Here is a 25,330-nt window from a genome sequence, read left to right as displayed (position 1 = left end):
CTAAATCTGGTACCACCAAGGTGCCCTGGAGCAAGGCAGTGAAACCCCAATTGCTGCAGTGGAACTGCTCAGTGGCATGCAATAAAAAAAAACAAAAAACTTTGTGCTGGGCAACATTGGAGCAGTGCATGAGAGCTAACTGTAAATGTGAAGCAGAACATTGCAGAAAATGCACACTGTATGGCTTCAGTTGACATTCCCTGGATAAAAGTTGTGAAAATGCAGGGTATTCTGACCTTTATGAGATCTTTCCTGTGACAAAAACTGGGCTGCAGCAGATAGTGAAAATAATAAATTGTAGTATTCAAAAGGAAAGCCAAAAGCACTCTCTGGAACATGTACCACAGAGGGAGAGATGTTTCCAGTTCCTTTGAGATGGCTCTGGGTCGAGGGGAATTTTCTCCCTCACATTTTGCCAGTATTCATCTTCACTCCACCACAGACGATCGTATTCCTCCTTTTCTTAGAGGTGCTTAGTCAAAATCTACATCCCTATGTTTTCTGGCACACCTCTGGGCAGATGAGTTGCCTCAGAACAGTGGCGCCAATTTGAAATCTAAAAAAATATTCCCTCACTTCTCTTTCCTCTCCAAGTAATACTGGTCATGTGACCTCTCCAGGTATCCTGGATTAGTGCTCATATGAAAACAAGGCCTCAGAGATGACAATGTGGTCCTGTATGGCCTTTCCTATAATATAAGAGCAGCGACTGGAAAACATGCCAAGGTCCAGATGCACATTTATCAGACCCTTCCTGAGGAAAAATCACTACCCACTACTGACAATTTTGGACCATCCTAACTGCAATGAATAGCAGATATTGCTGCAAGGTCACAAGAACTGACACTTCGGTACCAAATCGATACCAATACCACGATACCAAAAGTCCAAAAATATGACAGTAACTGTTTTTCTATGCAAACGACTGAAGTTTCCTGTTAAGTCGTTGTTTCTTTTTCTAATTATGTACAAGTCTACTTATTATTTCCATATTTGTTCATGTCTCTGCTGGATACTGCAATTGAAATTCTGTGCGATCTAAAAAGTTGTTATCTAAGCACAGTTGACGTATTGTTTGTTTACTAATACTTGAAGGCTTAAATACTTCAAAGTTCAACAGACTTTAATAAAGGAGTGTATGCTGAAGTAAATGGGATTTTTTCTTTCCTTCATTCTTTTTTTTTTTTTTTTACCATGGTATCAAAAAGAGTTCGAGAATCCTGGAAATTCACGGGTATTGGTATTGACTACTGAATTCTTGGTATTGTGACAACCCTAGCTGCAAGGGTGGAAATGTTAAAAGAGTGTCTGTCCTTCAGCTGCTGAATAACACACTGTAGCCCATCCAGCTCCAAGTGCTGCTCTGTAGCTGACCTTGACCTCTGACCTCAGGCAAGCAAGAAGAATCTCCCCACAGGGATTAATGCAGCATCACGTCCTACATCACAGCCTGTATGCGTGTAATTATGTGTCATACCCTGCCAGGCAGCCTTCATATTCTTCATTCTACAACACAGCAGTTATGTGAAACTGTGTTGAAAGGACAAAGCACAAGTGCCCCCCCTATCATCACCATCCCGACAAATCCCCCTGTTGTTATTTGAAATTCTCTCTCCCACAAACTGTGCTGACATCAGATGCTCTGCTTAACTGGCCTCTAATAACGTATCAGCAAATATTTACTGTAAATATGACATCATGCCTTATTCAAAATCTCCTTTCTCACTTTGTGAATCCTACAACTTGAGCAATTCCCAGTAAGCATTCATTCATTCATTCATTCATTCATTTGTTTGGCCTAACACCTGGCCAAAACAGGTGAAATCTATTTTGCTATCAGATCTTTTGTATTTCACTGAGAAATGTGAAAATATACTCCTCAAATAAATATTCTGACAAGTTCTTCATGTGATTAAGGTATGCTAGATACTTGGCTATAAATTGCATTATAAAAATGTCAACAGGCCAGGGTAAAGTAAATACTGGACCGATTTTGCACTTCATCCTATCTGTTGGTATAAGGTCACTTTAAGTTATTTATGCTGACATTTAAACAGGCTCTACACTAAATTTTGCCAGAATATAAGTAAGACTTATTCACTGTTATTTAAGTGTAAGAGCAGCAGCTGGAGAGTGATCTAACATTACAAGCAGGCTGTATTATTCAAGCCTCTCAGATAAGGAGTGGTGATTTATAATCAATGACAGTGTCCTCTAAATTCACTTTTTCTTGATCTCAGAGGCCTAAATGTATTCTCAACATCACCCCAAAACAACATCAATCCCAGCGGTAGCCATATGACAGGTTTAAGGGCCTTCTGTGAAATATGAACACACGACTGGAAACTTTAAAAACATGTAAAGAAAGAACAAAACAGAGGTTTTAAGTGCCCAATACACCAAATCCTGTCTAACTTGGCATTGTATGTCTTCTAGCATCCCAGTCCATGTACCACACACACCTGCACAGGTGCATAACCAGCACTGTTGACATTCAGAAGACAGGTGTGAGGAGAAAAATGTCAACCTGTCAACAAGACACTGCAGTAATTATCAATGCAATAACTGTTTGCACATCTTTAAGGACGTGTTTTGGTCTAATTATTGGCTTTACGGAGGGAATCCTAGTCTGGTGACGTATTTCTGCAGAGCATAGCTGCAGGGGTTAGCCAAAGGCCTGTTCTGCAAGGTACCTATGTGACACTTGGCTGACATTTATCGATAAGTTGTCTACTGCACTTGCACTTGCGCGTAGGCTAATATATGCACTTTGTGAAGAGTGAAAACTGGGTTAAAAGTTGCCTCGCACACTGTAAAAATAGACTTATGCCTGCAATCCCATCTTATTGGATGTAAAGGCTACCGTGATAACACTGCAAAGGAGCCCTGTTTGCCTCCCATTCTTTACGTATAAACGCGACGGACGCCGTGGAAAATGTCGATTAACTTTAAACTAATCTCACCTGTATCCCCAGTAATGTGGAGGGTTCACCTTCAAGCTATACAGAGGCTCATTTTTCGTAAATGTCTAATTTAACCGTCGATCTTCATAACTGTTTCTCTCCAGCCATCTTGAGCCAAACCATCAACTTGCGTCTGCGGGGGGGAACAAACACGACCTTGCTTTCTACTGATACAAAAAAATCACACCAACTACACACCGAAATTAAACAAGAATACGATTTTAACCCCGCTGTTTCTGTAAACAACGGTGTGTCTCAGACGAGTGTTTACAGTAAACGATACCTTTGCCACTTTTATTTTTTTAAACCCCCTCTCCCTCCCTAGTCGTAAGCGTAAATGGTACGGCTCGTCATATTCCGGTTCTTCTCGCCAAACGGAGCCGGAGTGCACTGATAAAACATCACTAAAGTGCCGAGACAGCTAGACGTCGTTAGCCATCACCATCGCAATTTCATATTTAGTACATATTAATCGTTCTAATTAGGCGCAGCTTGTGTAGTAGATTAAAAAGATTTAAAGAAGGTGTTTACAGACCACATTTACAAACTTCGGCGCCTAGTAAGCTATTACTTTCCTGCTTCTACCTGGGTTCCTACCAAGGTCGACTGTTGCTGCCCTTATTATTAATAGCACTACTGCTTCGGTGAAGTACCTGTACTAAAATAATACAGCTGCGGCTACTTTTAATAGTATTACTAAGCAACTGCAACTGCTTCTTCCTCTGCTACTGCTACCAGTGCTGTTGATAGTATTTTAGCCTTTATTTTACCAGGAGAGTCATTATGAGATTTAAAGCAGTAATAGTAGTAGTAGCATCAGTATTAGTACTATTATACTATAACACGCCTTAGATCTCAGTTTTTATGGCTGAATTTGTTTTTTACTTGTTTGATTTTGTTACAGTGTCTTCATTCTTATTTGATGTGGTGTAACTTTTTGTAATTTTAATATAGTCATTTGTTTTTAACTTTTTTATTTTTGTCTAATGTTTTTACCTGTCTGATATTACATACTGACGCTTTGTTGCATTTAAATGTGCTGTGTAAGTCAACTGACTTATGACTTTTACATGTAAAAATAAAATAAAATAAAATATAGGCTTGCAATGCACAATATGAGTCATTTTGACTAATACTGTTCCTAATACTACCATTAGCGTCTGTTTCCACTACAACTGCCACTGCAATAACCAGAGAGTAGTATACATTTACTCAAATATTGTACTTAAATACAATTTTGAGGTCATGGGACTTGAATATTTCCATTTACACTTACATTCAGAGGGAATTATTGAAGTTTTCACTGCACTACATATATCTGACAGCTGTAGTTACTAATTACTCAGAATAAACATTACATAGAATAAAGTTATACAAAGCACATAATAAACTCAAATTTTGATGTTTTGTTCATTGTTCGTGTATAAACCAGCCAACAGTTTATGAAGCTGCTCCGACCACAGTTAAATATATTGGTAACTCTTTCACTTTCTATTCAGACTTCAAGTAGCCAACATTTTAGTGCAAATATTTATGTACCTTTACATAATTAAACATTTTAATGCATGATTTTTTTTTTATTTTTATTTATTTATTTTTTACTTTTAATGGAATATATTTTTTATATTAGTATTATATTAGTATATTAGTATATATAAGTATTACTACTTTTACTTAAATAAAGTATTCGGGTACTTTTCCACCACTGGGACTATGCTGTGTATGTTGTCTGTAATGCAGGATTCTTTTAATGCAGGAGGCTGTTTTCCATTGTGATACTGCTACCTTTACTTAAGTAAAGGATTTCAGTGCTTTTTCCCAGTACTAATAATAATACTAATGATCACACTCAGCACCATGATCATAATCATAATAATTTGTCATCACAGTGTTGTTGTTGCTGCTTCAGGCAGCTTCATGAATACTAATCAGTTCCATATTAATTAAGTATTACAGTTCATTATAGGATGAATCAGTTGTGGCACACATGCATATACATACACACACATACACACATAGACATACGTATGTATAGACACACACTCGCCCTCTCTACTGGTGTTTCACACTGAGTTCTTGGTGCAATGAAGCATGGTGTTGTTAGTTTTGCAATTTGAGTCACCTGGGGCTACACATGTCCTATTCTGTTAACCACTGTCACAGGCCACAGTCTATAGTCCCTGGCAGGTGTTGTTGCTCTCTGCCAGTGTGTGTGTGTGTGTGTGTGTGTGTGTGTGTGTGTGAGAGAGAGAGAGAGAGAGAGAGAGAGAGATTATTTCACTTACATGCTGCTTAGGAATTCTCTCTGTCTTTTATTTCTCTCTCTCCCTCACGGTCTCACACACCCTTGCCACACACACACACACACACACACACACACACACACACACACACACACACACAGACACACACGTAGGCACTGAAAAGCAGCAACACCAACTGCATGCTCAAAAGCAGAGACACGTAATCAGGAACTTTGCTACAGGTGTTGTGACAACCGCTCTGCTGAAAGGTTCTGTTTCATGCTGATAGGGCTCCACCGGTATTATCGATATTTCTCATCTCCCCAAACAGGATATGAAAGAGAGCTGGCTGTTTCTGCAACCCTTGATGAAATACTGAGGTGTCACTCATTAGCATTTGAATCTTGTGACTGAAACACTTGATGAAATCCTCAGGTAGCATTCGGTCTGAAGCATTGGTGCCTTACGTCCTAACATCTGAAATGAAATACTAAGGAAGCCCATCATAATTTTACTTTGAATAGGGCTTATGGACTTTGGGCCAATAGGCCTTTTTTTTTTTATAGCATTCTTAACTAGAGAAGTAAAAGTAGTTGTGGCATCTCCACTTTGAGATCAATACAAGGATCTTTAGCTCAGGGCTAAATAGAATTAAGAATTGCTTTAGGATAATGACAGTATCGACCAGCGCTCACTAAACCGTTTCAAGGTGTGGCAGGTTAATTCCCATCTATGAAGGTGCACAGGGAGTGAATGTGTGGCAGGTTTGATGGTCAAAGTCATTCTGTCTAGTGTGGTGTTGCTGTTGCACCATGAAGAGCACCTATTTTTTTCCTGTGCAACATTGCTGTGTTAAGCTTCTGCAAACCATAGCCTACTGTTTGGAAACTGAAAGATGTGAGAGTATGCAGCATTAGTGCAATCCTAGACATGGAGAAAATCTGGCGAAAGTTACCATTACAAAGACCACACTCTTAAAACTAAACTGAAACAGCTCACTGCAAGCTTATGGAATAATTTATCCTCTCCATTGGCATGTACCTACATATCTGTAAACCCAACTGTCCTCAGGCGGCTCATGGATGGCATGTCATGAATTACAGGTCGGTATGAATTATTCCAGATCTGGCCTTTCCACATATAAAGCATTAAGCCTGACACCATAATATGACATAATAACCCAATTACAGTTTAGAAAAAAGGGTTGGGCAACCAAAAAAAAAAAAAAAATCGTAGGAAAAAATTAGCTTTTTTAGAGTGTAAAATCAATGGATTCCTCTTGGGATGCAGAGAATAGTGGCGAAATTCAAAATGACTGCAAAATAAGTTACATATTTTATTGCCTCCTCGCCCTTTTCTTTTCTATGCTGACTTTCTCTAAAGCAAGGTACATCATTTAAAGACTCCCCGTTGTCAATTCCCACTGTGAATAAGAGTAATTTACCTTGCTCATTATGAGAGACGTTGAGGTGTTTTGATGTTTGGAGATGAAATGCTTTGAGATGAAATATTCATTTTTAGTTAGCTTAATTATGTATGTGTCCACTGTCAAGTTGGAAACTCCTGCTCCAGTGAGGGATGTTTCAAGCGTACCTTTTTGCCATTGGCGCGGAATACATTACCTCCTTATTACAGGGATGCTTGGCATACACTCATATGCAACCTTATGGAAATATTAAATGAAGAGCCTGCACACCTCAGTGGATACACTGAATAAGCATGAGCGTCTCTTGTTCATGACTCTCTAATGTGAAGGTTGGTCTGATTGTCGTTTTTGACTCATTTACTGGGTCATCCATTGTCTTAACCAAGACTTTGTTCTCGTCATGCACACAAGGAACACAGCTGACCCTCTTGGTGGTTTTTCTTCTATTCAAACTCCCCTTTATTACAATAGAGTAATATTATGAGTTAATATTATGAGCTACGAGCAGATGGTGGAGATGCCTTGGGTGTAATTTGCCTGACATTATGAAAGTCACATCCCACTGTGTGTGGCCTTGTCGTAATGTTAGGGTTCAGGATGTTAAGCTATGGATATTTTCAAAGGGGCCATGTTAAACAACCAATCCATGGGCGAGTGAGGGAGAGAGAGAGAGAGAGAGTGAGAGAGAGAGAGAGAGAGAGAGAGAGGGAGAAGAAAGGCCGAAACATCTGGGACCTAAAGGAACCTCCAAATGAGATTTAGTTTGTCCTTTCTTCTCGGTGGATTATCAGGTTGTATTTAGCGTGCATGAAAGCATGTGTGCTTGTGCATGTTTTGTGTGTGTGTGTGTGTGTATGTGTGTGTGTGTGCGTGTGTGTGTATGTGTATGTATGAGAGAGCTTTTCAATGGCCTAATCTCCCTCTGGCTCCGTTGATCTCTGGCCCTCCTCTCCCTTCCAAGCCATGAAGTCAAGGCACCCTCGCTCTCTCCAGAGCTGTAAAACATGAAAATGAAACGCTAGTCTGTCTCACTTTCAGTTTCATCCAGATGTCATGTCGAGTTTTGATGCGTGATGCTCTCCATGTGTTTCTAATAGGGACTTTTGGTGAAAGGCTGGCTAACACCTTGGGGGTAAATGCTCAAGAGGTGATTGAAGTGGAACATTCTTAAAGGTTACGATACACATACATGGCTCTGCACACACCTGAGACATGTACACGCTCATATGTGTGCACGAGTACATACTGTACCATTAAAGTTTTAGGCATGTAAAACATCTACAAGATGCTTAAGTGGTGGTCACTTAGATATTTTATATCACCATAGACACATTCATGTTGAGTTTTTAGGTCTACCATATGGAATTTGTGCCGTATTTATGTCAAATTCTATAACATATAGTATCCATTTAATTTCTAGCACGCTTCAGTTCAAACCAGTGCTTACAACTCATTCATAATTTCCAAGTAATAAACAGAAGAATCCTACTTGATTTCTAAAAGCCCTTCCACATGGGATTACTAAACTTGTACCCGCTGTTAAGCAGGTTTCCCCTCCTGAACACTACATTACAAATACTAAATGAGGACTATCTCTGTGCATGTTCATTTCCAAAGCCTTATTAACTGTTATGTTATTATTGCAGTCATTTCCTGCGCTGGAATTTCATTTTGGGGCTCCCGTTTCACTCCTAAAACTTACTAGCAGTCGGTCACCCTTTCAGCACCTCTCACTGGCTCTTGTAAAGGTGTGGGTGGCCATGTTGGACCCTGAAGTGGCCGCATGGACGCTGAGCTGTGAAATTACATTAAGCCGCCAGACTAAGGCCCATGGAAATCCTCCCTTAATGAAAACTGTTTCGCAGCACAGGCTGCTCGGAGCACCGGAGACAATCTGTTTGACAACCAGGGCTTAATATGGAGAGGTTGAGTAAAGGGACACCATAGTAATTGGCTGGCATCTAGGATGTACATTTATAGCGCACCGCTGTTCATGTGCAAAGAAAAATGTTCTGATGTTCCGTGAGTGTGTGGGATAGAGGGGGTGTGTTGGTGGGCACATTCACCTAGCGAAAACAGCAGTAACCTATCGCAGATGGAAATATAAGCACACACACAAACATATACGCAACACACGCTATTCACACCTACAGCCTCACATGTGGTATCTACTACCATGCTAATGTGATTTTCACTACTGCAGACTTACAGACACACATAAGTAATGCTGCTTATTAATTTTGTATTAAAAAGTCATATTATATATTAATGAAGACTGAGCTTTGCCATATTTTACGAAGGTCCCATTTGTATTTTTTGTTAAAAGTATAAGAGAAGAAGCAACGCTCCTGACTTTTATTAGCATAAAAATTTGGCAAGGATGGCCTCATTCTCTTCAGTTAGTCTGTCTTTGATTATAGCAGCCTTCTTAAACTTTTAATGGATTATACGACTCTGTGAGCAGTAGGGAGGGCCAAAAGAATTTAAATTTTATGTTATATTTTTGCAGATGCTTACCTCATGCTTTTTAACAATAAAACTGAAACAAAAAGCAGTTTCCACCAACCCATTCGACTATAATGGAGCATTTGGCAAACCTCACCTTGTGGTAGATCAATATCAACACAAAGATTGAAGACACGGAGAAAAAAAGAAAAAGAAAAAAAAAAGAGGCCGTCTGGAAAAACTATCCTTCTTGCATCACCTGAGTAATAATGTCCTCTTCGCACTACACTACATCTCAATTCACAGGTATTATTTCACCAGAGAGGGATTTCAACCATGAGAGAAGATGCCTCCAAAAATAACGCCTTTGACTTCTTCGCAGAACATACAAAGGCCGTTCCAGCCACGACGACAAATGAGCAGTAAAATGCAATGGGCGCTCCAATAAATACAGTATAAATTTAAACTGGGGTTTCCAGGGGATGGCTGTCTCCTTTGACAATCACAACAGGGGGAAGACTGGGGCAAGACTGTCTGGAGCTCTGGGGCCTGTGTGTGTGTGTGTGTGTGTGTGTGTGCATGTATTAGGATAAGTTTGCACACACGTCTTGCTAGCCAAAACAAGTATATATCTTGGACTGCCGCGCAGACAGGCAGCGCTACGTTCACCCGTAGGTCAGCAGCACTCAACCTTCTGGCCACCCACCCCTGTGGAATCATGGGAGTGAGGGAGTTTGTGTTTGTTTGTTTTACTATCAGTGTCGGTAGGTGTTTCTACGTGCCTGTCGTATGCATATCACCCCTGAGGCCTAATATCTCATGCTCTCATGCTGACTTTGCCTCAGGAATTAGAGAGAGAGAGTGAGAAGGAAAGTGAGACCAGTGACCCTCATGTAATCTCAAATAAACGCCTCCAATATGATAGTTTTCCCTGCTCAAACCAAGTCTTCCTGCTTTGTAGCGTCCATCCAGTCTTTTGGGCTCTGCCTTGCCTTCTTCACCTTTCCCCCTTGCTGAGATGTTTGGGGTGTGGCCCCCGTCAGCCAGTATGTCAGCTACTTCCTCTCTGAGAAAACTCCATAGAGGAACAAGGAAGTGAGTTGAGAATACTCTGGCTCGGAAGAGGAAAACCAAGAGATTGACATCTAGTCCTCAAAACATTGTATTGTTGGGTGTCAGAGTCTAAGAGCACGCAATTCAGCCACTGTTGAATACTTGACTTGATATTTGTCTTAGGCATTTCCCAGAGGACCACTTGACCTCAAGAGAGACGCATTCTCAGGCCAACAATTTGCGTGCAGTGAGTTCTGTTTATTTGGTGTTTCTGTGCAAGTGTTATTGTTGAAATCAGCAGAATTTACAATTGAAAAGAGATTTTCCCTCTACACACCGGGACTACTACATAACAACGCTCATTTTTGGAACTTTTTTGTGGAGCGTGGCACTTCAGCTCTCATATTCCTATGCCTACATTCCGATTGTGTTCTCCACAGTATCGTTTGCAACACAGGCTCCACCTGAGCACTTTTTTGAGTGTGTGTACGTGTGCATGTGTGTGTGTCCATACTCTCTTTGCTTGATAACAGCCCCAGCTGCAGCTGAGCGCCAGGCCAAGCAGAGTTTCGCGGCAGTGATAGTGTTGTGTGGGGGTTGGTGGTCTGTGGAAAGGGGAGGGAGGACCTCACATTTAGCTGCTGTCTCTTGGGAGAGATTAAGCAGTTTAGTCTTTGGTGTGTCTCTCTCGATCACTGCCACTGCCTGCCTCCCTCCAGCTTCTCCTCTCTATTTGGAGCAGGGCAGGGTGTACCTTTTCCGTCGCCCTCGTTTCGTACTTTCTGTTCCTCTCTTTTACTCTCATTTCCTTATGCTCCTTTGCTTGCTTGCTTTCTTTCCATCCATCCTGCCTCTTTCTGACAGATTCTCTGCTCTTTTGCTTTCATGTTGTTTCTGGTTTGAGAACCACGAAACCCCCCCAGCTCTGCTACCACACACACACACACACACACACACACACACACACACACACACAGCTGATGCTCGTAGCTGACAGCCCAGATGGCATGGCGTTAGTGGGTCTGTGGCTGCATGCATGGGACAGAACTAGCCCCCTCTTACTTTAAGTGCGCCCCCCTCCTCAGGCAGCAGAGGTCCCCAGGCAGGCTGGGTAGGCTGGCCTGGCCTGGCCCATTGAGCTGATCCCCTGGTCCTGGATGGCGCACCACAGAGCTCAACCACTGCTCGCATTAATCTTCTAAACGATCCTGGCCCTAAGAGGATCAATACTAATTTTCAGGGAGCAGCATGATCCCTTAATGTAGTGGAGGATGGCTTCTTATCCCCGTTCCCTCACTCCCCCGCCTCTTCTCAGTTTCAACTCCCCATAGGAAGAGCCAGAGTCAGCCTTTCATTTCATTTCATGGCACACTTTAGTTAAGACAATATCCCTGTTTTATTGCTGATGTCATTATTTAGGTGACTGCTGCACCTGTATGTCCTATTCGGGGAAATCTGCAGGGGCCTTCACGATGAAACACCCTCTCCGCCTTTATTAGCGGAAGTATTCGTTTTAGTGCAAGGTGGTCGTTTTTATGAAATTAGATCAATGTCCTGTAATTGATTTCTGTGACCCTGCCCATATCCGATTCATACAGGGGTCATCATGAAGCCTGTATGTATCTAACAATATAACTGGCTCCATGTACAGTGGAGCCTGTGAAGGATCCCTCTCCAATACAAAATACAGAGCATTGAGCCAGAGCAAATAAATCACACCATTTTAAACCAGGTCCTCTGAAACACATCAGAGATGTCTTCAGGCTATTTTGTATTGGTAGTGGTTGTATAATTGTTATTCTTTGTTTTCCACAGACGTTGAAAAATGACTTCATGCTAATAGTGGCAGGATCCAAGGAAAATGGGAAAGATCGGACTTTCCATTGGATAACAAGCATCCCATTTTCCAGGCTCGGTGTGCAAGGAACACCGCTACGACCGCACAGTTAGCTGAACGCCTCATCATTGATCTTTGCTGAGGCATACTGTTTCTGGGGCCTTTTTCATCAGGGAAAGGGAGGGGAGTCGAGGCATCCTCTCTCACTCCCCAACCCTGTCCCTTTCAGGGAGGCTGCCTGCTGGTGGGAGAGGCCACCTGGAGCAGGTTGGGAGTTGTTGTTTATGCTAAAGCTATTACTCTCTGTCTGGGCAGCCCGCCCTGAGCCCTGGACCACTCTACAGCTACTGAATTATTCAGTCTATAGATCTGCCCTCCGCCGAACACACTGTGTCATATGTACCTGAACCAAGAGCTGATTGTCAAGTAATAAGGAGGCTCTCACCTTGCATCTGAAATACTGGATAGATACAGCTATATGCACGTGATACATAATCAAATATGTTTTGATGAACTGCATTCCAACTGTAATCCAAATATATTGCTACTCTGTCCACAAAAATCAAGGGGTCACCACTGCTTACTTTTTAAATTGCATTCTGTCATTACACAATGTCATAGCCCTACTGAAAAGTGTGTGTCCACAATATAGGACACCCAATACACTGCTAAACTGGGTTACACAATCTACTGAATGCCACAATAGACTGAATGATGACAACTTCTCACATACCAGAGGTCCAGGCACCAGAAACCTTATAGTCATCTGCTTCAAGAATAGCCACAGCCTCGCAGCAACTGGTGCTCCTGTGACCTATAATTGCATGTCATGGGACCTCAAGCATCATTTCATTCTGCTCCGAGTTTATAAACTTCATCTTTCCTGCTCCTACATATTTCCAAAAGAATTCACCTCAAAGCATGTGATCCCCGCTTTTTTTTTCCAATTTACACAGAGCCTAGTGTCATAAGCTGCGTGTGTGTGTGTGTGTGTGTGTGTGTGTGTGTGTGTGTGTGTGTGTGCTGGGGTTTAGGTCTGATTGGATGCAGTCAGAACCTGCTGATTGTGCTGGCATGTCTGCGTCTTCTTCATCACTGAGGCAGTGAACTCTGCTCAGGAGAACAGCGGGGTCTTTCTTTAGGTGGAGGATTGAATCAGCAATGACAGTCTCATGACCTCGTCCTCGCTCCAACACACACACACACACACACACACACACACACACACACACACACACACACACACACACACACATACACACACGCTCTGTTTGCTGTGTTTCCACTCTGACATACTTCACACGCATGCACGCATACAAACACATAAACAACAGAAAGTGCTGCCTTTCACACAGGTTACAAAGTTGTCTTCCTGTTGACTAATAGTCAAACGTCCTATTTCTCTGGGCTTATCAGAATGTCCTGATGACAGCATGGCATTAGTCAAGCTCCACCAATGACTTCATCATTAGGTGTGTGTGTAGAAAGCTGCTATAAGCTGCACACTTTGCTGTCTTTTCACACTTTTTCTGACAAAACAGTGCAAAGCAAACAAACTAGTGCTTCCATCCAGCATAGATAGTAGTGCAGTAAAGATAAAGTGTATAAAGTGAGTAGTGTGTGACACAGAGAGCCAGCTAACACAAGCCCCACCCACTATCAAGTACTGTTTGGATTAATCTATAAACAAAGAATCATCTTATCTCAGTTTAACCCCCCTATCATTTTTTTTTTTTTTAGATCAGCGTGACCTCATTTAGTTTTTAATGTTTCTAAATACATGATTAATGTCATAACTTTTCCTAATTTAATGGGGACAAATGGGTAAACATAAAATTAACATGATGAGATGTTTTCAATAGCCTGTACACATTTTCTACACATCACTGTTTCATTGGGGTCAATCTGAACATTTGAACATTTCACAGACACACACACATTTGTTCTACTTCCTTTGGGTGCCACTGTGGAACTATAACATGCCATTTATAATCTTCAGAAAATATCCTTCTGCTCTAGGGCCCTCACCTAACATAACCACACCTGTTGTAGTGAGAGAGCCAGTGCAGTTCATATGACATTTGGGAGAGAAAAAACATGATTTCCACAAGAACTTTGATGTTTAAGGGGCAGGGAGTGGGGAAGATTATGTTTTATTTAAAGGGCTGTTTCAGTAGGTAACAAGAGACATAAAGTACCTGAAACATAAACTTGGGTATTTTATTATTATTATTATTATTTATTAAAATAATTTTTCCGAAGGTTTAAATTGCTTTGGTCAAACTGGCCACAACTGATAAAAATGTTAGTAAATTTGAAGGGACCCCCTGTTGTGATTATCAAATAAACAGCATGAAACACGTGTGAAATTAATCCCAAAGTGCAGTCTGGGCAGGTACTGCTGGAGGATGCTGAGAGGACTGATGCCTTCGACTTGCGTTATGTTTGCGGGTGGATGGTCCTGGTCCTGGCAGCGTGGGTCTGGGAGGTGCGGGAAGGTGATGTCGTAAAGCGGAGTGTCGTAAACCAGGTGCGGAGAAGGGGAGGTGTAGGGTAGGGAGGGAGTGAGGGAGGAGGAGGGGGGGAGAGGGGGTGAGAGAGGAGGTGACTCTCCGGCAGCATTTAGACACAGCGAAAGGATCATGGCGGATGGCCCCAGGTGTAAGCGCAGAAAGCAGGCGAACCCGAGGAGGAACAACGGTGAGTAAAACAACTTCCGACGCGGATTTTTCCGTCCGGGGAAACGGCCGAGATGCTGTTCTATCTGTGGGTAATTTCTCTGAAAACTTTGGCAGCCCAGAAGTGCTTTTTTTAGTGGGTGAAAGTGTTGAGAAGTGAGCAAGTGAGCGCAGTATTACAGCCCTATGTGGTGTACCGTTATACCTGGGTCGCGTCTCTCCCTCCGCCTAGCGGTCCGCTGCACCGGCCACCGCTACACGCACCTCACCCTAGAATGAGTGAACCAGCTTTTGTCTCCACTTTCTCTTGCTTTATTATTCATTTTGGTGCACTTTCACCACCTTTATACGATCGAAATTTACTGAAATAGACGAATTCTACCGTCTTGTCTAGCCTACTACCAAACTCGGACCTGTTTCATTGGAGAAAAGGGGGCTACCTGATTGTTATTGCCGTCCTCGAACAGAGTCGTTTTTCTTTATTGGTCAATTTGTTTCGGCTAACATTAGATAAACGTTTTCCTCTGGAGTGTAGGACATAATTTTCTGTTTCGTGAACGAACAAAAATGTTTTGTTTGCTCTTTTTTTCTTGTTCACACTCGTAGCAGGTAGCGATAGGACACTGTTGCTGTGCGGCGAGGTTTGGGGGGGAGAAATCATTTTGTACTTGAAATTACGCCCGGTGTTTATATTTATCGACGACACCGTTCGACCTGTATAATTTTAGAGCAGAAAAAGAGGAGAAAAGCACGTTTTTTGAGTTGGGCTTGTTGTAGGAGCAGGTATTTAGTCGACCCCATAACTTAAAACGAGATTGTTTAATTGAGTGCCGCTCACTTGGCCAGGCTTTAGTGTTTTAATGACGGTCTTTCACAGTGAAGTAAAAGCAGGAGCTTTGTAGAAACATGGATGGGGAACTCGGGTTCCGGAGAGCGGGGCACAGGCTATCTCACGCGCTGTTTGTGTGAGCAGGGCGAGCGCAGCCCATATAAGGATAGCGGATCCTCTCCAGTCGCGCGCTGGGAATCCTGATTCTCCTCCTCGAGGACGGTGGACGCGAGCGAGCTCTCCATACAGCCTACTTAGTTTATTCTTCTCATTCTAATATTGTCTATTTCGATTTATTTTCTGCTGCTTTACGTGACTTGGCGTAAATTTATTTGCGTCCGTCGCTTTGAACGGCAGGGTTGTGCGAGTTTCGCCCCACTTTGCTCCGCTCCGAAAAGTGTGTTAGGAATATTCCAGTGGTTTTGCTGCTTCTTTTGTGCTCCGTTCCGTTTGCGCAACAAATACAAACATTACTGGTTTAATTTAAAGGTTTGAGTTTTTAACTGTTTAGTTTGCTCCATTGTCATTATCCGTCTTCCTGCTGCCTTCTTCCGTTTAGGGCTCCGCCGAATTAAAAGCGCTCATTTAGCTCGACGTTTATATAGATTAAAATAGACTTTTAATTTTTTTTCCTTTAACTAAAAAGCACGCGTGTTTTTTCGCAGCTCTCTGGCGACATATGTTGCCTATCAAGCCATTCATGTTCAAGTGTTGTGTCACCCAGGGTAGCCTACAGGAACTGAGAACATGTTTACCTGATGCGGGAAAAACGGGGCATTTTTGGTCTGTCAAAACAGATCCGTAAAAAAAAAAAAAAAAAAGCCGCGCCGTCTAATTTGCAATGGGCGAAGTCACTCCGGATGAGAAGTTAGTTTCTGTGGAAGGGGAAAAGGGCTCCATTTAGTGCGCTACAACAAATGCCAACTTATGTAGGTGAAATAAATGCAGGCACACTGTCTTGTGGTGCGGCTTGGCTGTCGTGTCAGTTTGTGTGATGAGTGATACGGAGAGTGTCTCTTTTCGCTGGCTGTTGTAGCCGTTTTTGACCGCAAGTTTCCAATCATACGAGCGTATTTCAGAGTGTATTAAACCAGGTGATGCATTAGTTACTGGTGAGCTCGTGGACGGTCGGTGTGTACAAGGTGCGGACACACCTTAGAATTTAGATAACGGTCCTTCTGCCAAGGTGCGAATATTCCGCTGTGCCTGAATGTGAAAAGGAGCCTCATGTTTGTTTTTGATTGTTTTTTTCCCCCTCTCCTCTACTACTTCTTCTTCTCTTCACTCGGGGTTTTTACCTTTCTCAGTATTGACACAGGCTGACTGATATTTGTGTTTCCGCTTATTTTGTCTCATTAGCATGTGCCTCAAAGGCCAGGCTTTTATTTTCCAATTTCCTACCTTATGGCAAGGCTGCTGATCTGTCATGTAAATCGGCATCTTTGTTGTTTGTAAAGAATTGTTTGGCCAGGCTAGGTCAGAGAGAGTGCCACTGGTGGATAAGGAGTGCAGAGTCATATCATTAACAGACGGGCATTTTAATGTGGTTGCTCTCTTTGCAGAAACCTACTCCAGCGTACGGGCTACCTCTGTGGCAGTTTTCAGATGGCAAGACCAACCTTTCAGTAGCCATTGCTTTGGGATAAGTTATGGGGTGTGGGCTCCTGTAATCACACAAAGCCTCAAATGGTGCCCAGCTTGCTCTGGTCAGTATCAGTTGCCATGCCAGGCCCCTGGCTAACAGGCCAGGCTGAGATCAAGGTGAGCTGCAGTCCCTGCTGTAAACAGAGAGGTGTTAACAGCCTGCAGGACAACAGGTGTTTGCAATCGGTGGGATACTGCAGCTTCCTTTGTCACTTCTCCCCAGTCAGCTCCCCTCAGGAATAGCAGCCGTTCCCTGCAATGGTAATTTAACACGGCAATTTGGGAATAGAGGAATGCGCTCGGTATTAACATTCTTAGCAAAAATAAACAGGGCCATGCTAGGACAGCTTTGTAGCTGGGCTGAAGCTGGCAGGGCAGTGTTCCTCAGAAACTTTGAAATGACTGTGCGCATAGGTAGTTAAGATTTCTGTTTATTTGATAATATTACGAGGCTCATTTGTCTCATCTTATCTGCTGTTCCCTGTGTCTCTTTCTCTCTCCTTTTGGAAATGCACGTGCACACGCACTCTTGCACCTTGATGAATCATCCATCAAATAAGGAAAACGAGGTTGTGGGCTTGGCAGTGTTGGCAACCAAAATCTCATGTGATGTTGGAGAGCATGTTTATTGGCCTGGTAAAACTATACTTAGTGCCCTGGACTCATTTTCCCTGTACAAAAAATATTGAACTCCACTGCACACTGCAAGTTTGTGGGAGAACAATAAAGACACAATGTGGTTTAGCTATAGCTACAGTTTGTTTGGGGGAAAAAAAAGCAATGTTTTGGCCATGGTAAAGACTCTTGAGGAGGTGGGGATTGGCTTTGGAGCTCCACATGCCACTTCAGTGTTTTAAAAGACATCTGTTTACATTTAAAAGGTCCACCCCTGTTGTGTGAGGAGTTTAGCAGAGGAGGAAATTTTTCATTTATCTCACTGCTTTTCACCAACTTCCTCAGCAGCCTCACTTGAAAGTGCCAAGTAAGAAGAAAATCCCCCCACCTCCACTCCACTCCTCTCTCTGTCTTCCCTTTCCATCTTCCTATAGCTCCTCCCCCCAGAGCTTGTCCTTTATTTTGGGGTTAAGACACAGTAGCCAAGGGTGCTGTTGATTGCCCCCTGACCTAGGCACCCATGCGTGCCTAGAGTATGACTTCACTTTCCCCCCCTGTGCCATTGTGAGGCTTCCAGCATGTCCAATTGTGTTTGTGTTTAAGTCTGTTCAATGAAAGGGGAAGAGAGAGGGGGTGGGGGTTCAAGCTACAGCCTTAGCCTCTTCTCCACTCCCTCTTTTCCCCCATCTATTCCTCTCTGCCCGTGGAACTCAGGGCTCCACGTCCCATGTGGAGTCGAAGGGGGAAGGAGAGAGAGTTGGTGAGAAGCGGGGGAGTTGACCCAAACAAATTTACAACAGGTGACACTCAAGGAGGTGTGCTGGTAAATAAAATGCACACACATGGCAGCTATCTCTCAGACCCAACCAAATTGGATTTGTACCTAGATAAAGCATGATAATGTTTCCTGGACAAAATCACACCCACATTATGCCAGTTTGGCTTTTGTAGTAGTATAAATACCTTTATTGCTGTCTTCTCTGTCTTTGTGTGATTGTAACTGGTGTAGTTATGTACTATTTTATAAGTGAGACTGAGCAGACCCCATGGGGTAAAGTGCACAATCATGTTCGTTGCCAAAGTTTGTTTTTGTTGGTCAAAATTCAATTTTTATTTACCAAAAAGGTTAGCTTTACCCCTCCACATGTCGGTCAGTGTGGGAAAAGGCCTGTCCTCATCTGACCATTTGGTTGAATGAAAATTATGTGATGTATTTCCACACTCCCACCTCAGTTAAGGCAGCTTAATGATTAGCTGCTCCCATGGAGGCCGCGAGCATTAGCCTATAAAAAGGTGCTCTCCCTTCGTAAAGAAGGAGTTTTAAACCTCAAGTCAGTTTCACTAACCCCCTTAACTGCGCTTGGATGTGCTTTATTGGGGTTTGTGTGGCTGAATGCTTAAATGAGCCATTGTGTGTTCAGGCTTTGGTGAGAAAGCCCGAAGAGAAAGAGCCTAGTTACCTTTGCAGTTTGCCTGCTCTACCTCATACACTTTCAGTGACAGAAGAAAAGGCCCATTCAGCAGGCTCGGCATGGGGAGGGAGAGCCCTTTTCACACTCCGCTTGTGGGAAACTTCTCCTCCATACTGTGCATGCCATTTGCATATGACCCATTCTCTTCCCAAAGGTCCCCGCAAGGGAGGAATCCGTGGAACGCTTGCAGAATTCATCAAATCTCCCTCTCACGCGCCCCTTGGGTCCTCAAGGGCCTGCATTATGGCGTTTGGTTTGACATTTTTGTCTCGGAAATCTAGCCTACATCTGCATCACGCTCGCTCGCCTTAACGTTAACGCCAGTGCATCCCTGTGGCATTTTTGTCCTGTGCGTTTTAGCGGACCGATGTCTGTGAGCCAGTGTGCTTTTTTTAATGTCAGGACGAGGGCTTTAATTTGGCACAGCAGGCGGGAGTCCCCCAGAATCCCCAGTGTGGGCCATGAGGGGTCTGTCTGCGTGACAGGACGAGGTGATGGGGGCCATGCGCCTGGAGGCTCCCTAACTGACGATGACGCAGCCATCCACAGACCGTCAACACTGTCGCTGGAAGGACAGAAATATCCCAGAGTGGCTGAGCCGGGGGTGGATGGGTGGGGGCGGGCTGTAATACACGGGTGAGGCGGTGGGAGCGTGTAGCGACGCGTCAGCTCAGTGAACTGAACAAAAACGGTTGCTCAGGAGCAAAACATGCCCCCCCCCTCCCCAAAATAGCAGCCCAGGCCTCTCCTTGCCAGTTTGGAGGATCATTTAGCTAGTTAAGCAGAGCTGCTGCCGTGGAGCGACATGACATGAGGAGCAGGACTCATATTGACATTGTGGCTGTCTGCTGAGTGAATCGTGCAGGTCTGCAGCAGCTCAGACAGCCTTGACCTGAACAGTGATACTGACACAGGAAACAGTGTAGGCAGGTATTTGTTTGCAGTGCAGTGCAGGGAGGAGAGCTCAGTTAAGTGTATCATGTAAGCTAACCAAGCAGAAATGCCTCCGCTGCCTTCCTCTCCTCTCCTGACTCCAACACAGTGAGTCATGGACAGGTGTGTTCACTAGATGACTTCAACCCAGCCCCCAGAGCATGTGCTGTGTTGATGCCTGGCAAGGAAGAGAAGTTTGTCTTTTCCTTTCCTTTCCTTTCCTTTCCTTTCTGTCTATTTCAACCTCTCTCTTTCTCACTCATCGTCTTTCTCTTTCTCTTTCCCGTCCTTGCCGAGACAGGTGTGGGGGCAAGAGATAATATTCTCTAGTAGTGTGTATACTTGAGGGAGAGATTACCTCTAAATTGCCATCCTCTTGGAGGTAAATATTGTGTACGGTACGCCCAGCGCTGCTTGTTGATGTGTCTTTTTAATCATGTATTCGGTGGCTGCTCTTCTGGCCCTCTGTGAATCCCTATGGGTCTGTCTGTTGCCCCCTCCTCATCCCCCTGTCACCAACGCCACCTCCTTCTGTCTCTTCCCTTCCCTCCGCCCTCTCCCCTCCTTGTGGTCCTCAGTGGAGCGGTTAATGAAAAAGACTGGACTCACACAATAGGCAGAAGGCGGGCCCTGCGAGGGGCTCTTACGCCAGCTTGTGTTTGTGGCAAAAACTCATCAGGGCAAACCTCTGCTGCTCCTCTTGTGCTGCGTTTTTTCACCACCTGAAAATTCCACACTTTTCAGTTTTTGGAGGCAGATTTTGTGCATTGGAGAACTTGTTCCTTTTCGATGTGCTTGACCTTATTAACATCCCACAGTGACTCTGTCTATGGAGATGAAATCAGATGACATCAGATGAGGCAACGGAGTAATCTGCCGCCATGTATTGCGCTTTGAATACAGCGCAGCCGCTGGCTTTTTGCCAGCCTGTTATGATGACCATATTGATTTTCCTCTCCGTAGCACACAGAACTGATAATGGCCCTCCTGAGGGGGGACACATTCATATTCACAGGCCGATTCCAACTGCAAAACCGGGCTGTGATGTCCCGAGGGCCACAGTGACTAACAAATCGAGCGCCACTGTGTCCCCCACGCCCTCACATTGAGCTAGCCCAGTAAGGCTAGCCCTGTGACAGCTCCAGCAGAAAACCTTAGTCACCCTGTTTGTTAGTCAGAGAGAAGGCCGGCTGCTACGCTGAATGTCAACATAGATAAACATCCACACAGGATTAATGAGAGGAGAATGGCCAGCTTGAGAACAGAGAGAGGGAAGAAGGGAGGGTAGAGAGGGAGGCATGGAGCGTCCGCATCGCCCCATTTAACCCGTGAGCATTTAGTTGAGCTCCCCACGACCCTGCCAGTGTGACCTAACCTAAGGAGGGAGCCGACCCTGGACACACTCACCGACTGTTATGAGGATGGAGCTACAGTATGTCTTTGTGAAGATGAATACAGTACTGTGTCAGGAAAAAGGCCAGGGAATCAGATTATTTCACAGCCTGGGCTAAATCTATGCTGTGCCTTGATCCATGGTGTTCTGCTGTCTATTCTCAGTTTTAAGAGAATCGAGTTGAGGGCAGGTGAAAGAATTTTACTGTCTCTTTAGGTCAGGCTAATTAAAGGGTTATACTGTATTAATAAAAGGCGTCACTGTTTTGTTTTAGCGAAACCTGTTTTCCTGTAGTTTTTTTATGTGGTTTCATCAAGTCTCATTAAGGAGAGTCAACAATGCCGGCCCCTTTGTTGAATAGAGGTATAAATGCCACTGAGTGATGAATGCATTTGCACCGGTGCTTTATAAACAGTTTATTCCCTTGTTGCATCACCTCATGTGTTTCTCACTTCTCCCACCTCAGTGTCATTGTTCTTTCTGCTAAGATGGCTACAGGCAAGTTGGCAGATCTGAGGCAGATTGCTGTAGCACCGAGGTTAATCTCACAGTTAACCTTGTTTCTTTAAGTTAGATGTAATGTTGCATTTTTTTTTGTTATCCAATTAAAACAAAGTATTGCTGCAGCAAATTTACCCTTGTAGAGCAAAGTACACAGTGCTACAGTGCGTGTGTGTTTGTGTGTGTGTGTGTGTGTGTGTGTGTGTTTCTACGACTCTGTGTCAGCTCTGGGAACTGGAATTCAGCCAGTGACCTGTGACCTGTCTCAGCCCACCTGTCCTGATTTGGCTCTTTGCTGCTGCTGCTCAGGTGTTTACAGTCAAAACATACTGCAGCTTCACCAAGCACGTCCCATAAATATGTGTGTGTGTGTGTGTGTGTGTGTGTGTGTGTGTGTGTAGTGGGGTAGTGAAAGAAGGGGAGTAAGTATCTTCGGATCACCAGGCGATCGTACATCTGTCCTCTTGCTCATGCTGAAGGGGCCCTCCCCTCTCTTGTTACACTGGCTGCAAGTCAATGAAGCACAGCCTTTAATTGATCATGTTCAGAGTTGTACAACACTATTAATTAGTGCTTGCACATTGCTTATTTGTTTGTTTTGTCCCGCTGTTCGCCATCCTGCGTACGGCACAGGATGGCCCCATCATTAGTCGTATCATCTGTTTGCCACACATCACTGTGCTTACAACACTGACAAAACCACACAGTGTCACCCCACCATCACACACTCACCCCAGTTTTCTCTCTCTTGCTATCCCCCCCCCACACTTCCTCTCCTTCCCAGCTCCTACGTTCTCCAATCCTTTTCTCTCTCTGTCCTTCTCTCTCTCTGTGGCAGCTGCGTTGGCTCCGAGTCTCCAACACCAGCAGGTGCTGTAGGCACGCAGCAACTCGGCTACACCACTCATAAATAACACCTGACAAAAGTATGAGAGAGAGAAGGAGGGAGAGAGTTAGAGGGAAAGAGACAGAGAGAGAGAAAGAGAGAGGGAGACATTGAACGTTTCCTCTGGCAGGAGAACAGGGCGTGGCTCACGGTCAAATGCAGGCCTACTCAAGAAGGACATGTTCAGAATGGAAAGAATATGAGAGAGAGAAAGAGAGAGAGAAACGAGGAGGAATGTAAGCATTTTACTGTGAGAATGTATGAAATGCATTGCCTGTCCTTCTGAAGTTTGCATCCATCCTCAATGCCAACTTTTCTATCAAGCCTTTCATGTAAATGTCTGGTAAATGGATCTTTTAAAATACAAGGCCGGCACTAAGTGACTGGTTAAGGAGGAACTTGAATTTGAAAGAAAGGCAGCGTTATCTTTGCTGTAATTAGGATGTAAGAGCTTGGAACAATGTTAATTGTGCTCTAAAAGCAAATGAAGAGGTCAGGACAGAAATTATATGCACACTTTTATAATCACAGTCAATAATGAACTGGCACTCGGAATAAATGAACCCGTAAATCAGCCCTGATCGAGGACCATTAATGAACATTGCTCAAAATCAAATCCACTCTTTCTCATTGTCATTTTGTGCGGCTCAAATCCTCAAATACCAGACACACATCCTGTCTCATCAGAAGCTATCGATCAGCCTCTCAGGGCGAAGGTTAGTTTGTCATTTTCTCTTGTCTCACCGTGAACAAAACCAGGAAGTGTGTGAGAGATTACGGCCCAGGATGCAACCTGAAAGCCCTTTATCTCTGTGAAAACAAGGGACTTCCTGCGGCCCTGCTCCCATCCAGGCCCCCCTTCACCCCCCCAGCCCCAGCACCTGTGGCAGCCTATTTAAGGCCTCTCATCGGGGGCTGCGCAGACCACAAACCGGGCAGAAAACATGAAAGCCTGGAAGAAGGAATCAGCGCTATTGCTGAGATGTAAGCTCGGCTGTTTCACACTGCACCAAGGGCAAAGAAAAACAACATTTCTTTTCAGACAGCCTAAAGAGAATCTGCCGTTTAAATTGAGGGGCGAGTTCGGCAATGAAAGGTCATTTTTTTGTCAGCGGAGCACCTTGCTCTCCAGCTGGGTGTTGAAAATAGGGCTGAAGAACACAGCAACTGTGTCTGCCTGTGATGCGCCGCCTGAACTCCCCCTCCTCACTCTGAGCGCCTCCAGTCACTTCTGACTAGCATGTAAAGAATAAAGAGTGCCTGGACACAGTGGGACACAGAAATCTGAGAGAAAGTAGCCTGGCTCTGTTTGCTTGTCATGTCAGTGTCGCTCTTCTGAGGGAATTCATGACCTAAATTAGCCGTGTTTGTGTGTCTGTGTTGCTCAGCTAAAAGAGAAAAACAGTTTGACACGTCCTCTGAAAGTTTCCCTTTCTCCATTACAGCATCAGATGGTGGCTTCCACTTCTCATCAGGGTATTTTTCGATGAGTAAGCAATAGACTATTAAAGTTTTCTGTTACCTAATGCCGTGTTGTTAACCCAAAACCTCAGCCTTAGAAAATAGCCAGCGTTTCCTTGCTCCTTTGAGTCACTGCCACCGCTGGCATGGGTGGTTTGCCTTGACGGTAGTCTGCCATGAATTTCAATGACCCCCACACCCCCCGCACACCCTCACCCCCACAGGCCTTATTATGCCATCGCTGCTAACTGGCTCCTATTCACTGCAGTGTCCTGACTTCCCAGAGGGACCTAGATAAACAAGGGCCATTCAGCCATTGAAAAGCACACCCCCTGCCAGCCTTGGTCTCTCCTTGTTTCAGTGCCAGGCTGCAGCGCGTCTCGCTTGCCACCGATGCCAGCAGCAGTGGGCACCTCACCCTCAATTCATCTGCCCTACACAGTGCACTTTAGAGGGATTAAACTTAGACTTAGTGTGATGACTGATAAATGAGTGCTAGTAATGTAATGTATGGCTTATGAGGGAGGCTGGAGCGATGCAAAGAAGGGGTATTTATTGTGTGTGTGTGTGTGTGTTGGTGTGTGTGTAGGCTACATGTATAGTGTGTATTCTGGTGAAAAAGAAAGGGAGCGAGCAGTTATCTGTAGGTGTGGTGTGCTGTGCTGGTGCAGGCCAAGCTCACTTCCTGTTGTTATCGTCCATCAGGGAGATCAGGGGTGGGGGATGCTCCCATGAGATTACCCCGTGAGAGTCACATGGTCTGGCTGCACTGCATCTAAGGCCCTGTTTGTGTGCGTGTGTGTGTGTGTGTGTGTGTGTGTGTGTGTGTGTGTGTGTATGTGTGAGTGTATTCGTCTGTATGGGTGTGCATGTGTCCATGTGCCTTGGAGTGCGTTAGACGTGGTTTGTGAACGCATTCCTGACCTCCACCTGAATGCTGACCTGTGCGTG

General features: G+C 44.2%; 2 protein-coding genes across 5 annotated transcripts in view; one reads left to right on the top strand and one right to left on the bottom strand.

Annotated features, from left to right (window-relative positions):
• The window catches only part of znf438 (zinc finger protein 438), a 43,875-nt gene extending 40,792 nt beyond the window's left edge, over positions 1–3,083 (bottom strand). For all 4 annotated transcript variants that reach the window (XM_030079116.1, XM_030079117.1, XM_030079118.1 and 1 more), the window contains exon 1: positions 2,964–3,083. The gene's annotated coding sequence lies outside the window, so the exon portion shown is untranslated. The remainder of the gene's footprint in view (positions 1–2,963) is intronic.
• An 11,522-nt stretch (positions 3,084–14,605) lies between these two features.
• Positions 14,606–25,330, top strand: part of zeb1b (zinc finger E-box binding homeobox 1b) — a 53,142-nt gene continuing 42,417 nt past the window's right edge. Inside the window, exon 1 of the mRNA XM_030079505.1 lies at positions 14,606–14,667. Coding sequence (XP_029935365.1) covers positions 14,610–14,667 — 58 coding nt within the window. The 5' untranslated portion in view covers positions 14,606–14,609. The remainder of the gene's footprint in view (positions 14,668–25,330) is intronic.

The sequence above is a fragment of the Myripristis murdjan genome, chromosome 20, assembly GCF_902150065.1.
Source record: "Myripristis murdjan chromosome 20, fMyrMur1.1, whole genome shotgun sequence".
In the NCBI taxonomy this organism is placed as follows: Eukaryota; Metazoa; Chordata; class Actinopteri; order Holocentriformes; family Holocentridae; genus Myripristis; species Myripristis murdjan.
Note: the sequence above shows the minus strand (reverse complement) of the source record. Positions and strands in the feature narration are given on the sequence as shown.